The sequence below is a fragment of the Crotalus tigris genome, unplaced genomic scaffold (assembly GCF_016545835.1).
Source record: "Crotalus tigris isolate CLP2741 ecotype Arizona unplaced genomic scaffold, ASM1654583v1 scf7180000024432.2438137, whole genome shotgun sequence".
Lineage (NCBI taxonomy): Eukaryota > Metazoa > Chordata > Lepidosauria > Squamata > Viperidae > Crotalus > Crotalus tigris.
This window is the reverse complement of record NW_024100599.1, coordinates 706,173-720,604: the sequence shown is the minus strand read 5'-3', so window position 1 is coordinate 720,604 and position 14,432 is coordinate 706,173. Positions and strand designations below refer to the sequence as shown.

The 14,432-nt window shown below is 38.2% G+C and overlaps 1 protein-coding gene and 1 long non-coding RNA gene across 12 annotated transcripts in view; one reads left to right on the top strand and one right to left on the bottom strand.

Annotated features, from left to right (window-relative positions):
• Window positions 1-14,432, bottom strand: part of IRF2 (interferon regulatory factor 2) — a 48,234-nt gene that overhangs the window by 15,477 nt on the left and 18,325 nt on the right. For 5 of the 11 annotated variants that reach the window (XM_039330742.1, XM_039330740.1, XM_039330737.1 and 2 more), the window contains 7 exons: window positions 12,318-12,412; window positions 10,770-10,869; window positions 8,992-9,168; window positions 6,887-6,933; window positions 2,842-2,956; window positions 1,345-1,506; window positions 195-274 (listed from right to left, as the gene is read on the bottom strand). In XM_039330742.1, the coding sequence (XP_039186676.1) occupies window positions 195-274; window positions 1,345-1,506; window positions 2,842-2,956; window positions 6,887-6,933; window positions 8,992-9,168; window positions 10,770-10,869; window positions 12,318-12,404 (768 nt within the window). In that variant the 5' untranslated portion in view covers window positions 12,405-12,412. Of the gene's footprint in view, window positions 1-194; window positions 275-1,344; window positions 1,507-2,841; window positions 2,957-6,886; window positions 6,934-8,991; window positions 9,169-10,123; window positions 10,230-10,769; window positions 10,870-12,317; window positions 12,413-14,432 lie in introns of all 11 variants that reach the window. The other 6 variants (XM_039330735.1, XM_039330734.1, XM_039330736.1 and 3 more) reach the window with 4 other exon arrangements.
• The window catches only part of LOC120302407, a 69,261-nt gene that overhangs the window by 39,647 nt on the left and 15,182 nt on the right, over window positions 1-14,432 (top strand). The window contains exon 2 of the long non-coding RNA XR_005555125.1: window positions 7,913-8,089. This is a non-coding gene — a long non-coding RNA (uncharacterized LOC120302407). The remainder of the gene's footprint in view (window positions 1-7,912; window positions 8,090-14,432) is intronic.

Genomic DNA, 14,432 nt, shown 5'->3' with positions numbered 1-14,432 from the left:
TACTATTACTGTATTAGTAGTATCTAAATGTTATTGTACACTGTTTTCATTCATCATAAGACATCATGCAAACCTTTATAAAGAACAGAAAGGATATTGACTTCTAAACACCAATAAACCAAACAAAGTTCCTAAAAGCAATGGAACAACCTATTTATAGCAGTAAAAAGAAAACCTGGAAATGTTTTACTTACATGTGCCTTTTCTTCATCACTTGGCATACTATCTGTTGTTTCACTTTCTGCTGGACACAGTAGGGATAAAAATATGAATTCTAAAGAAGTATGAAGCCAATATAAACAGAAATTCACTACGGTTATTTTGTTTTAACCATGATCGGCTACATTTTCTCATATACAAGAAATTATTCTATATCTGTCTAATGAGATTTATGTAAAACCAGTTAGGTCATATTAACCACTGAAACCGAGGGAAAAAGTAATCTAAAATGTAGATGTAATCTAAAAAGTAATCTAAATTTATGAGTAATCATAAATTTATTTTTTTTAAAAGCAATAGAATTGCTTGCATCTGAGGGCCAAAGGCGAACACTATTACTATGTGTAAACTTGCTTCAGGATCAAGAGGTTATTTTCAACTATTCCTGCATTTGCAGCCATGATTGTACATAGAGACTCTGCACATTACTATGGCTTACTTGCAAGTAATGTTATTGGCTCCATGCCCAAGAAACAGTAAAACTTATTTTACTTGATAATGTTTATCTAGACTTAAGGCTGCTTTTTTCAATTGAAGATACATTGATTTCCCAGTAAATTATGTTTTACCAAACATTATTTGTCTTTGGCTGTATTATGATATACCTGAAAGATGAAATGCATGACAAGATTTTATGCATAATAGCAGATAAAGACTAAATCATTGGTAAAGCAGCTGCATTACATACAATAGGTCTCAGACTGAGTCTTAGATTTCACATAGAGAAATACAAAAAAGACCCTGATCTGAATTCCTGGAGTCCATATAAACGACAATGATTTCCATTTTTAAAGACAGTTTTATATATATATATATATATATATATATATATATATATATATATATATATATAAAATGAAGATTAAATGCTCTTCAAAATAGCTACTGTCTTTAAGGAACTAAAAATTTTATTGACTGAGTTTTATTAAATTTAATTTTAAGTACTTTTAAGGAGCATTCAAATTTAGTTCCTATATCTGATTTCAATACAGCTTTCTTTCTTAGAAGAAAATTGTTTATGTTGATTACAATGGTTTTCCCAGAGCATCAATAAAATCACTTCCAAGTAACCTATGCAGAAAAAGAAACATTTGTTAAAAATTCTAGTATTACAAAGCTACTGACCTGCATAGGAGACAGGAGAGATTTGTAGTGGATATAATTGACTCATGGAGCTGGGCTGGTCATCACATTCTGTTGTTACCTCTACTACTTGGCAAATATCTGGAGGATTGGGAACTATCATGTGATCCCCAGAACCAACCTCAAAGTGTGATTCTCCTACAACTGGATATGACAACAAAATATAATAATGGTGATGACATGCAGTCATATGAAATAATAGCATATTTTCAGTGATTCTGAATGCACTATGGTTTATCATATTTTTATACCATAAAAGGAGAAAACATCAGAGAATCTAGTTTACAAAATTCCACAGTTCAAAGGGATGTTGTGGATAAGGCATATGGGCAGTGAATATATATAAAAAAATTGGTTTACTGAGTCATTCTTTCCCCATCACCACTCGGAGTCAATCAGCTTGTTGAGAATATTTTATTACAACAGCACCTTAATCACCTCACACATACAGTGTGGGAGGGCACTCAGAATTTTGATAGTGGATGAAGCTTGTATGTACAGGAAGAATACCTTTTTACTACTTCAGGCAACATGGTCCAAAAGGGAGGAAAGAAGGGAGGGAAGAAGGGTGATAATTAGCAAAACCAAAGTTTGCAGAGGCCATCATAACCTTGCCACTGAACTAATCAAAGAAAGGGAAGAAATCTAATAAATTAATCACTTAATCACTTAGTGTACTAAAATTGTACTTTGTGAATGAGAATAGGCATTATTTTTTCTTCAGTTAAAGATGTATTTTAGCTAAAAAAAAAATGACCGTTTTGAAGGACTCCAGCACATTTGTGTTTTTCAACACCTTTCAACACCTCTAATATACCCAAAGAGTCGCTAAATTCATTCCAACAGGAGGAAGAGAGAACAAGATTTGCATTTTTCTTTGACTATCCACAGCACATTTTCTCTATCCCAGGATAGATGTGTAGTATGTGTTCAAGGAACATTGGGTTTTATAAGTTCTACAGTCATATTTACAGTACCCCTTGGACCATTTTTCTAATATGTCATTTGGAAATTGACAGATTAGAAAGGATGGGTTTTGGAAGCCCCAAGGGAGGGAAGGAAAGTTTCCAAAATGAGAATTTTCCCACTCAGATCAGAATTCTTTCGTCACCTAGGTGAAAAAATTCCGAAAATCTTATGTTCAGAGTTGCCCATCCAAAATCTGCTGATCTGCAGTCTTATTTGTGTTCGGAAAGATACAGTGGAATTTAGGGGCACTCATGATTCATAACTCTGATGGGTCTGCTCTAAGCAGGACTATATCTGTAGCCAAATAACTGCTAGACAAACAGTTAAATTTCTTCTTTCACATTTACCATTTCCCAGGAGTTTTGTTCAAGATTCCTAACTAAACCAAGACCTAATTATTCTGTTGCTATGATACATCTGATATATTACTGAACTTCAAAAGTCAAAATCGTTGGTCTAGAAGTTTGCCACGCAAGGAAAAGAATGTGCCGGTCTACCGGAGCCGCTTACCTACAATGTTTATTGTACTGTCAACTTCAGTTTTTATTGCAGAAGACAAGCAGTAATTAGAAAATTCTGGACTTGTTCCATTACTCAGCTGATAAGAGCACTCCTCTGGTTCTTGCTAGAAAGAAAGCAATGGAAGGATGATACATTGGTAGGCACTCAGAAATATATGTCTTCTCCTGACTGGTCATCAGCTAAACCTATCCCATACCATTCCTTTGGCATTCTGCAGGTCAAGTTAAAGCAGACTAGTGTCTCATGCTGTCCAGTCTCAGAACTGAAACACCAGCCATTTTATTCATAAAAATATTCTGCAATCAGAAAAGCAATGCACAGAGTTTATTCAGAGGCCTTCTAAGAAATATGCTTTGCATTAAGAAATTAACTTAGGTATCACCATCTCCAACAACTCTTCTTGTTAAATATTTATCATAGCCTTCTAAATAAAACTTGTGGTTCTAACTAAGATGCATGAATTTAGCAAATTTCTACTTCCTGCAAAATCAAATCCATAACACTTAATTAAGCACTCTTGGGCATCAACTTCAGTGCAAAAAAACCAGGGTCTTACACCTACAAAATGTCCTTTGATAGTAGTACATGTTCTTTCTTCACAAGAGAAATGCAACATGGACAAAGAAATCCCCCTTTTTAATCAATTTCTGATCATATATTTGATAGTCCAGGACAAGAAAGAATTCTTGTATTTGTTTTCATCCCTTTAGTTTAGTTTTTTTGTTCCATATCCTTCAAAGGAAAAAGAAAGTAATAAAAATAAAACCCTCCTTCATTTTGATCATTGAGAGGTTCCTCTAATTTCTAGTTGCTGATACAGAAGGTTGTAGGTATAAACTATGACACCATGAAAATGAAGAAAATGTCCTAGTTTCCAAGTTAGACTTCTTAATAATATGTTCATAATAAAATACTTATTCTGTTAACTAAAAGTTTAATTGTTAATAACAGAAATAATCATTATATTGAATAACGTGCCCTTCCAATACTTGTGCCTTAGTCAGAGTATCTAACAAGTCATTACAATTACCAACCATAATGTCCACCCACAGCAAAAGTACAATATAATAAAAACAGAGATAGATGCAGCAGGAAAACAGAAGTCACAACTGATTTATTTCCAATAAAACAAACATCTGCTGCCTAAGGAGGAAGCTTCTTCCCTCCTCATAAGGCAAAATTCTATATTTCTGTTTCTGTTCCTGAAGCCTGCTAACATACTATTGAAACTGTGTAGATAAAGCCTATGACATTGCAAAGTGCAGTTAGATAACTGTATAGGCTGTTACTAATGACATATGTGCTGACAAGAGGAAGGGAAAGGTCTCTGCCTTGTTTAATGCTTTGTGCAGAATATATTATGAGAATTAACTTTTCAAAAACAAAACCAATTATGTAATACACAGGCAACTGGCAATTATCACATTGTGTCCTCCTAGAGCAGCGGTTCTCAACCTATGGGACGCGACCCTTTTGGGGGTCGAATGATGCTTTCACAGGGGTCACCTAAGACCATCGGAAAACACATATTTCCGATGGTCTTAGGAATCGAGACACCGCTCCTCTATCCGGCCGCCGCCGCCCTCCTCCTCCTCCTCCGTTGGCTCCTCAGCCTCCAGGGCGCCCTTCTCCGACAGTGCCTGCTCCTGTCGCCACAGCGCCATCGCGCGTGCCCCAACTGGCTCAGCTGCGTGGGCGGCCAGCCCGAGCCGGGTCTGGGCCGTTGCTGGCGCTGCCACTGGGCTGCTCCGCCAGAGCCTCCCCCCCTCCCCAGACAATTGTGCGGAGCTGCTTGTGCGTCCTTGCCTGCGGGGAAGGCTGTGTGCCCAGGCCAAAACGCAGCACTTTTCCTACCACTTCTCTTCCCATTGGTCAAAGAGGCAGATGCGATTTCCCCTTCCCTGGTTCTTGTCATCTGCGCTGGAAAGGACAATTTGGGCTATTTTATTACTGGTACCTGTTGCTTGTTTTATTACTTATTGCCTTTGCTGAACAAGGGATAATTGGTTAAAGTGATTTTCAGGAGCTGCAGAATGCCTCCAAGTAAAGCCGCAGCAATTACCCGGCCAATTTTCCCTGCTAGGGCATCTGTGTGTGTCTCCAGACCTTACTGGACTACCATCCCCAGCAGCCCTAAAAAGCACTGTGGAAGAGTGGGGAATGCTGGAAGCTGCAGTTCATCACCATCTGGGAAAACATGACTCTCCAAAGATCCATCCATCCTTCCTTCCTTCCTTCCTTCCTTCCTTCCTTCCTTCCTTCCTTCCTTCCTTCCTTCCTTCCTTCCTTCCTTCCTTCCTTTCGCCTCCTGGCTTTCTATCGATCGAGGCATATTACAGAGCCGCGATCCACTCCCGCGAACCAGCAACGGGGGGCCGAAATCAAAGGAGAAAACTCGTTTTGGGGCTGTAAGAAAGTATCCCTCTCCCCCACCCCGACCCCCGCTGCAAGCAGCACCAGAGTTTGGAAAGGCGCTGGTCCGGGACCCTTGGCTACCGGGGCAGGCTGCCCTGGCTCTGCTCAGATATGGGGGACAAAAAAAATGGCCGGAAGGGAAGAGAAATCATTTGAGCAGACCCCGCTTTGGATAAGGCTTCGCGGCTCGGAGCATTTCGTTTGGAAACGTTGGCACCAGTTTTAATCCAGGCATTTGTGTTTTCTTACCCCTGCGTGCACGCGCCTGTGCATTTTCCCCAGTGGTAGCCAAAAAGGGAGGGGAAGGGGCAACGGGAAGCATCCTTTGATACATCATTTACACTCCCGCCCCCCCAATCAGGCTTATTTGGAAATCGGTCCGACGGACCTGACTTCCTCAATCAGCCACCGAGCGTTAAAATATCTTTCCCTGTCCCTTCCCTTCCCTTCCCTCCTTCCTTCCTTCCTTCTTTCCACCTCCTTCCCTTCCCGTTCAATCTCTCCTTCCTTCCTTCCTTCCTTCCTTCCCCCTTCAATCTCCTTCCTTCTCCATCTCCTTCCTTTCCCCTTCAATCTTCCTTCCTTCCTTCCATCTTCATCCCTTCCCCTTCAATCTCTTTCTCCTTCCTTCCTTCCTTCCTTCCTTCCTTTCCCCTTCAATCTCCTTCCTTCTCCATCTCCTTCCTTTCCCCTTCAATCTTCCTTCCTTCCTTCCCCTTCCCTCCCTCCCAACATTTTTGAGCAAGGAAGAGTAAGCTTCTCCAGCGAGCATTGCTATATTGTTTTTGTGATTAATCACTATGCTTTAATTATGTTCAATTCGTAACAATAAAAATACACCCTGCATATCAGATATTTACATTACGATTCATAACAGTAGCAAAATTACAGTTATGAAGTAGCAACGAAAATAATTTTATGGTTGAGGGTCACCACAACATGAGGAACTGTATTAAAGGGTCGTGGCATTAGGAAGGTTGAGAACCACTGTCCTAGAGAGATGTAAGTATTACACATACTTTTTTGATGCCATAAAATCTCCTGGGATAACAGAACAGATGGACGGGTGAATGCAAAACCACCACCTATCATGGTGCTATTTGCCAAGAGTTCAGTAACTAGAAATCTGAATAACCAAGAAAAATGTCAAAAGTTTTCATGAGCCAGCAGAATAGTCTCAATCCAATGATTAGAAACATATTTTGATAAGAGTGTCTTTATCAGTCTGCTACACTTTGGTTTTCATTTCAATAATCGTGGATTTGAGAAAAGGAGACTCCTTATTAGAAATGCAAATTGGAAGAAGTACATTATATTTCTTCCAGTCACATGGGGAAGTGAAAATGTGAGCGTCCTCTCCCATAGACCATGCTTCTGAAAAGGATCAATCTTCACTTCCAATTATTTAAAATAAAAACCAATTATATTAAGCATATGTTGCAGCTGGGCCAAGTATTTTGTCTGAATGCAGTTTATTGGAAAAAAAGTCTGTTTAGTCCTTTTGATAAAAAGTGTTAATAAACTGAAATAATTTTTCAGAATGGTTTGGAAATTTCTGTATCATAAATTCAGAAATGGTATACATCTTCTTTAGCTTTGAAATGGTAACAAAAAATACCTTAATTTGTTTAACTTTATCTTCCTTGTCAGACTTGGGTTTCTTTCCTGTAGAAATGTAAGAAAAGATATTTACAGTCATTTCCTGACAAAAATTAGTCATCTTGGCTTAAGTCTATTATTTGCAAATAAAAGATTTTCACCTGAATTTAATATAATAATCAGGTCAATAATGCTTGAAAAATACTACTTGTTTAAATCATACTGAAAATACGTGAAGATAGACAAACAGAACTGACATTATTTTCTAAAATCCCCCATGTCAATGAGGAATGAGATCCCTCTCTACACTGGGATTACTGCCAAAGTTGGTCACCATGTGACAGCTCTTTTAGTAAGCGCCTCATTCTTATTTTAGTTACTTTTGTATACTTATAAAATAGTTCATTTTTATCTAATTTTTATCTAATATTAACTATTACTTAGTAAAGTTTTACTAGGAGTAATAATTTTAGGATTTTAGATTTAGGCTTAGATAGGATTAGGTTTTAGACTACGAGTTCCGTAACTTATCAACTTCAAGCACTTGCCGATGAAGTGGGAGTATGTTTTAAAATCTTTTAAACAACCCAAGGAAGCCAAAACAAAAGCTAATACTAAAAGCCAAAGGAGACTCGAAAATAAAGTTTAAAAGGAGGCATAAATTGGATATACAGTTGGGAGGAAACCTTAAACACAACATGACGGCAAGACATCCAGACAACCAAAGATAAAGGACTTATTTCAGATAGGGAACACTGCAAGTAAGCCTCCTTTTTTTCCTCTTTTCCCCTTGTAATCTCTGCAAACAAGTCCTGCTCCTTACTGGATTGGGAGGAGGATGACTGCCTTTCTGTGGAAAATGAGGCTCCACTAGGAGACAGAGGGGAGAACAAGGATAATATTAAGAGCAATTTTAAAGGAGACTTGGACTTGATTGCCAAGAATTGCCTCTTGACAGCACAAACAGTATCTGATCAGCTCTCGGAGGCAAATAAAAAGATTGAAGAATTAAAATTTCTAATGGGAAACTATCTCTCTAAATTAGATAATGAAGAAATAATGAAGCCCATGCTACGAAACTTACTACTACTTTACGAACAGCCCACATGGATCTGGGGCTTCAAGATGGAGAAGACACGGAGGAGAGGCTAGTTCTAAAGAGACATAGGATTGTACTCCACGTTGCTGATATTCCTTTGAACAGGGGCAGGTGGCATAAGAGGTGAGTAATATTTAACTCTCTTTCCCAAATCTTACACATATCCTCTCTATATTGGGAGTACAATAGCTAGTATTATTGTTTTTTTTTCAGTTTCTGGAGTTGTCTTCCAAAATAATAATAATACTTTTCTAATCACCAGCTGCCAAAGCAAGGGAAAAAAAGAAGCTAAAATTTTCTGCAAAATCTTATGAGACTTTGGCATCTCATGTAAAATTTCCAATTTTAATTATTCATGTCAGGAAAGTGAACAATGTATCATTGGGGCTATCATGGTTTGATCCTACTGCTTTTCTTTGACACTAACTCATATCATTATTATATTATCAGAAGGGGATGAATGCCGGGGTCCTTATCATCTTTTACAATATTTTCTATTCCGACTAGCAATGATAGACTTTTCCTCATTTTTTGAAAAGGGTCATTTTTTTTTAACTGGGGGTGCTAGGAATTAATTCAGGACTGTCATCTGCTGGGCTATGCACAGGTTTCCTTTTCTTCTTTGGTTATCAGTTTTAAGAACAGAAAAAAATATGGAATTTGATGATGTCATATGAAATGCTGACGGAGCCAAGACTATTTGCGCTCATCTGTACAGCTGAAGGGAAGAATGGAAATGACTTTAAAGACTTCTTTAAATTTTTCTTTTTCTTAGGTGGTTGCATAAACTTAGTAGAAGTGCCTGTGACTAAATAAAGAATGCCTGCCTATTTATCCACATGCGCCTAATCTGTCTTTTCCCAGATTTCCGCTCTGGTTTCCTACATGTGTTGTGGCTGTAAGCTTTATTTGTTTTGATCAAGTGGAAATTCTGTGAATTGGAGTCTCAATTTATCAGGAAGTCTCTTAAAAAGCAGTTAGCTGATGTCCAACAAGTCACTAATTATCATAGTCCTTTTGTTTACCTTTCTTAGAAGGCCTCTCGGATAACGGCAACATCCGATACACTCTGAAAGCATTGTTGCCTTTCTTGATGCTTTTGTCTTTAACTTCTTCTATATCTGGCAAGGAGTTCATCGCACATCGAAAATTGGCCTTCCATGTTTTTGGATCTGCTTTATCGACTCCTGGCTGGTACTTTCCTAAGCAAAAAGGGAAGAAGAAAAAATCTTGGTAACCAGAATTTATCTTGAAGTGGAAAAGACTGTTGTTGCAACACCGGTTTAAAAATCAATGATTAATTTGACGGGGAGAAGGAAATGCAGTGTAAACAAAGGCCACAGAAAGACAGGAACTGTGAAAAACTGATACAGAATTTTTCTTTAAAATATTTGTGTAGAGCTTCCCATTAAAGAGCCTCAAAAGCAGTTTCAATTAAACATTGAGGGACATTTTAACAGAATAACAGAGTTGGAAAGGACCTTGGAGATCTTCTAGTCCAACCTCCAGCTCAAGTAGAATATCCTATATCATCACTGACAAATGATTGTCCAATCTCTTCTTAAAAATCTCCAGTGATGGAGCACCTACAACTTCTGAAGGCAAGCTGTTCCATTAATTCAGGGGTAGTCAACCTTGGCTCTTTTATGACTCGTGGATTTCAACTCCCAGAATTCCTAAGAGTTGAAGCTCATAACACTATTGGCTTAATCTACCAAAAACTATTCCTACAGAGCTGAACAAAAACATTGGAGAAATGTAAGGGTTACCTGGGCTGCACACTGCCAGGAAGGGTTCAGCATTAGCTAAAGATATCCTGGATTGAACCTAAGTTGTTCCATCACCTCTGTGGATGTGGTATCAACTGACAACTACTCCCAAGGCAGACTATCTGGAGCCCATTGAACCTCTCCACCCTTACACATGTGCCCTTGAATCCAACTTCTGGAGAAGTTGACCATCTTCTGCACCTGCCCAAAGATCAAGTATAACAAAATGCTTTTTGTAGCCCACAAGCGTATCCCCATATTCAAGTATGTTAATTCTTAAGAAGTGGGGATGGAGGGCCAAATCACCTCCAGCATATGGATAGGGAGGATTTATTTTCATTTGGTTTCACAACTCAGGTATTTGCGATAGAGGAGTCAGAACCAATACCTTTTAAAGACTTTACAGCTAGACAGAGTTCTAGATCAGTGCTTCTCAACCTGTGGTCCGTCGACCCCTGAAGATCCATGATGTCATCACAAGGGGTCTGTGAAGGCTTGAATAAACGTTATGATTTAAATCTTGAGTTAAGTCATGGTGGTACTCTTTAAGAGGTACTTAAAGAGGGTCCGTGGTGAAGAAAAGGTTGAGAACCATTGTTCTAGATAAGCAAACCAGCAAGGTTCTCATTGCTAGCCCATATTTACCCACATGTGGTCCCAGAAAACAATTTTCAGGAGCAAAGCACACAGACACACCAGATACTTAAGGACTTTGCTATACTTCAAGGATTCTCTATCCCAGTGTTTCTCAATATCAGCAATTTGAAGATGTGAGGACTTCAACTCTCAGACTTCCCCAGGCAGCCATCTTGGCTGGAGAATTCTGGGAATTGAAGTCTACACATTTTCAAGTTTCCAGGGTTGAAAAATACTGCTCCATCCATTTGAAACAGAGAGGGCACTTTAACTTACTCTACTATGTTTAGGGTACAATGAGTTTGATCACACAGAACAGCAAAACAGAAAGTAGTATCAATGAGAAAAATACAGAAATTCAACAAGAAACTGCCCCAGTAAAAATAAGTTTCCCATACCAGTGTGAATGGCCCAATTCCGAAATAAAGGAGCATCTTTCTCAACATCCCACCCATGACGTGCGGCATGCATCCAAGGAATCTGAAAAATCTTCTTTTCCTGGGGGTGGGGGGTGGGGAACAAATAGGAGACATAAAGAATTAGCTCACAAACTTAAATCTTAAGATACTTAAAGCAAAGCTAAACCACCCAGGACACATCTGTGGATGCTGCCAGGCTCTTTTAGATTTCTTTATATATTTTAAGTATTTTATTTTTTTAATGGCAAATTGACAATCTGCCTGTAGCATTTACTTTATTTATAATATTGCTTTTTTGGTTCACATACCACAAGCAGCATTCTTAGAAAATGAACACAGTGATTGTTGCAATCCACTTTTTAAAAGTAGGGTTTAGAAGAAGAAAGAGAAGCAGAGATGATAAGAGTATTCTGGGAGAGCAAATAAAGAGATGATACAATTTTTAAATAGGTGTTTCTCAAACTTGGCTTGTGTGGATTTCAACTCTCAGAATTCTGTTGCTGGTTGGAGGATCCTGAGAGTTTAAGTCACACATCTTAAATTGCCAAGCTGGAAAAGCATTTATTTAAATCTTTTAAAAATGAGGATGCTAATGAGACAGCTCTTTGTCATTTCAAATTGTGGTATCCTCCCAAAATAATATACAATTAGTACATGATGCATGAATCAATTAATATTAAGACTGAGGTACTTTAACTTACTCTACTACGTTTAGGGTACTAATGAGTTGTGTTATTACACTTGCAAAAACAACATTTTTAGATTTTATTGGTTTTTTGAGGGAAGACTTACCTCTAAAATCCTCCTCCTTTTTATAGATATCATGTAACTGTATACCTCCTTCTTTGATACAAAAAAGGGGAAGGCAAAGTTTCTGGTTACAAGTGAATCAGGTGACTGGCTTATCTCTGCTCTATAAATCAGAATTATAAACAACGGCTTGACTAAAGTGAGCATAGTGTTTGTTATTAAGGCTAAACAAAGCATTTGAAATGAGTGCTTTGTAGTGTGTTACCATGAGTAAAGCTCCCCTTTCCCGGAGAATTAATGCAGTCACATCTTTTGGAAGACTCAGGTATGCGCATTTGTGCACTTAATCCCAGAAGAAATTCTCTGTGTGCATGGATGGACACATGGGGGGGGGGACTTCTAGGCAGCAAAAGCAAAACAAAACTTTCTAAAGCAGTGGTTCTCAACCTGTGGGTCGGGACCCCATTTGGGGTCAAACGACCATTTCACGGGGGTCGCCAAACAAGGCTCTCCACCATTTTTTTCCCCCTTTTCTTTGGCCATGCCCCTGGCACCCGGTGATGTATAAGTGGTTGGGGGTCACCCCAACATGGGGAACTGTATTATGGGGTCGCGGCATTAGAAAGGTTGAGAACCACTGTTCTAAAGGATGTGGCTCTTTTATTTTGCTTGTAGTAAAATACTATTCAAAACATTCTTTTGAATGCTCTGCAGCCTTGCTTTAGAAAAGACAGTCTGGTTTGTTTCTCACTGCTTAAAAGTACAGGCTCGCCTTACCTCATTTAGCCATTTCAGCCCTGGGATTTTGTTTGAATTTATTTGTTCCTCTAGCCATGGCCGCATTCGCATTCTTTCCACAGGCATTGTTTCCTCTGCAAGAAGAGGAAGTACTGATTATTTTGAAAGCCAAATTCATATTTCCTTTTGATTAAATACTCAAGCCAATGAAGGCTGAAGGTTTTGATCTACAGTAAAACAATATCAAGGCCCTCATATCAACAGATTGAATCTTGGTTAATCTTCCCTGAATGGTTATTTAGTCCCTATGAGCATTTACCTTATACTCAATCAATGAAACGTCTACATCTGCTGACAATTTTCAACACTCCTTCAGTTTAAGAATATTCTCATAAGAAAAGTTAAGCTCTCTTTGAATCTTGCTGATCTCAAGGGAAGAGCTAAGTGTACCCCCAACTTTTTTCCTAAGATATCAGTGAGACATTTGGCATAAATATTTATACACACATAATTGGGAAAATATGTTAAAACTAAAACTGGTAAGGTTTCTAACCTTATACCCTATAAGGTTATACACTAATTGAGAGTTATCCAAGGAACTCAGTCCAAGTAGTCATTGGTGAATGAATGTGGATCAGATTGTTGGGCCCTTTATACTTTGCCAAGAATACATCAATCTATTTTTATTTAGTTTATTGAGATTAGAATCATATATCAGGTACCATAAACCATAAGAGTGTTCAGAGAGCAAAAGGAATCATAAATTAAGTACCTGCAATATAGTTCATCAGTAAAATGATACCATAGTAATTTTAGACAGCATATATTACATGCTTACAATATATGATTCAGGAATGTCATAACCTCTGGATGGATATTGTCATGCTTCAAGAAAATAAACTGATACGCTAGGCTAGGTTGAATAGAGAACTGATTCACACCAGATCAACAGATACAGTTAGAATGTGGACATGTAAGATTTCAAGAATTAGAGCGTAACCTTGTTTAGTCAAAAAGACACCAGACATAAATTAATTAGTAGAGCATTGTTCTAAAACAAAACAAAAAAGACATGTTTTCTCTTGGTTTATCATTTTATACATTAGTTCCACTACATCAAATAACTGAAGAGTTTCAAAGAAGCTACTATTCCTAGAATGTTTAAGGCAGGGTTAGAAAAATGCATCTTCCCAGAGGCTGTCAGATTACACGTCCTTTCAGACCTAGCCAGCACACTCAATTCCAGGGATAAAGGAGGAATACCATGTGCCTACTACTCATATTTTATGAGAACTGATTTTCAGGAAGGACTAAAAAATTGTTTCACATGCAGTGTTAAACTAAAGTATTAATTTCCCCTCCTTTAGAGTGGGCCTGAGGAATCAATTAGAAATGTCCCAAAGATGCTTTTTCAAGAGACAACTGGACTTTCTTTATTTTTTTTGTTTTTGAAGACATTTTGCTTCTCACCCAAGAAGCTTTTTCAGTTTAGAACTGAAGAAACTTCTTGGATGAGAAGGGAAATATCTTCAAGGAAAAACAAAGACAGCCCAGTTGCCTCTTAAAAACACACCTTTGGGACAACCATGGCCTGCATGAGTGAGAATCTCCATAAAAATCGATCAGAAAGTTACTTCTGCTTTTAAACTAGCTGAATTTTCTATAGGGAAGCTATGTTTCATTTAAACTACTGTATATTTGCTACAAGGAGATTAGGCTTTAGCTGTGATTTATGACTTGGCTTATTAGTAAGCTGCAGTTTAAACTAAACAGAATGGTCACTTTGGAGGAAGCCTAGCTAAATTAAAACAAAAAGCTAAGATTTCTAATCTTTCTGCCACAATGTCTAGGAAATACAGGTGTGCAAGGCCAAAGCTTCCTGCTCTCCATGCACTTAGGTTAGCACAGCCGTCCTTGTAGCTTTGTTGGACATACGTCATAAGGCCCAGTTGGTGTGATGGAATTTACACCTGCAGCAGCAGAGGAGGAGGATTTGGCCAAATCAGAGCTTTCTCAGAAAAGGACCAAGATCAAGAGACTGAGCTGGATGAGGAAGGAGGGAAGAGGTTCAGAGTAACCACATCCTAGAATCTCTCAGGATATGTTTAGTATCTTATAGCTTTAGTTTGGCAAGATTTTGTCCACTAAGGGTAA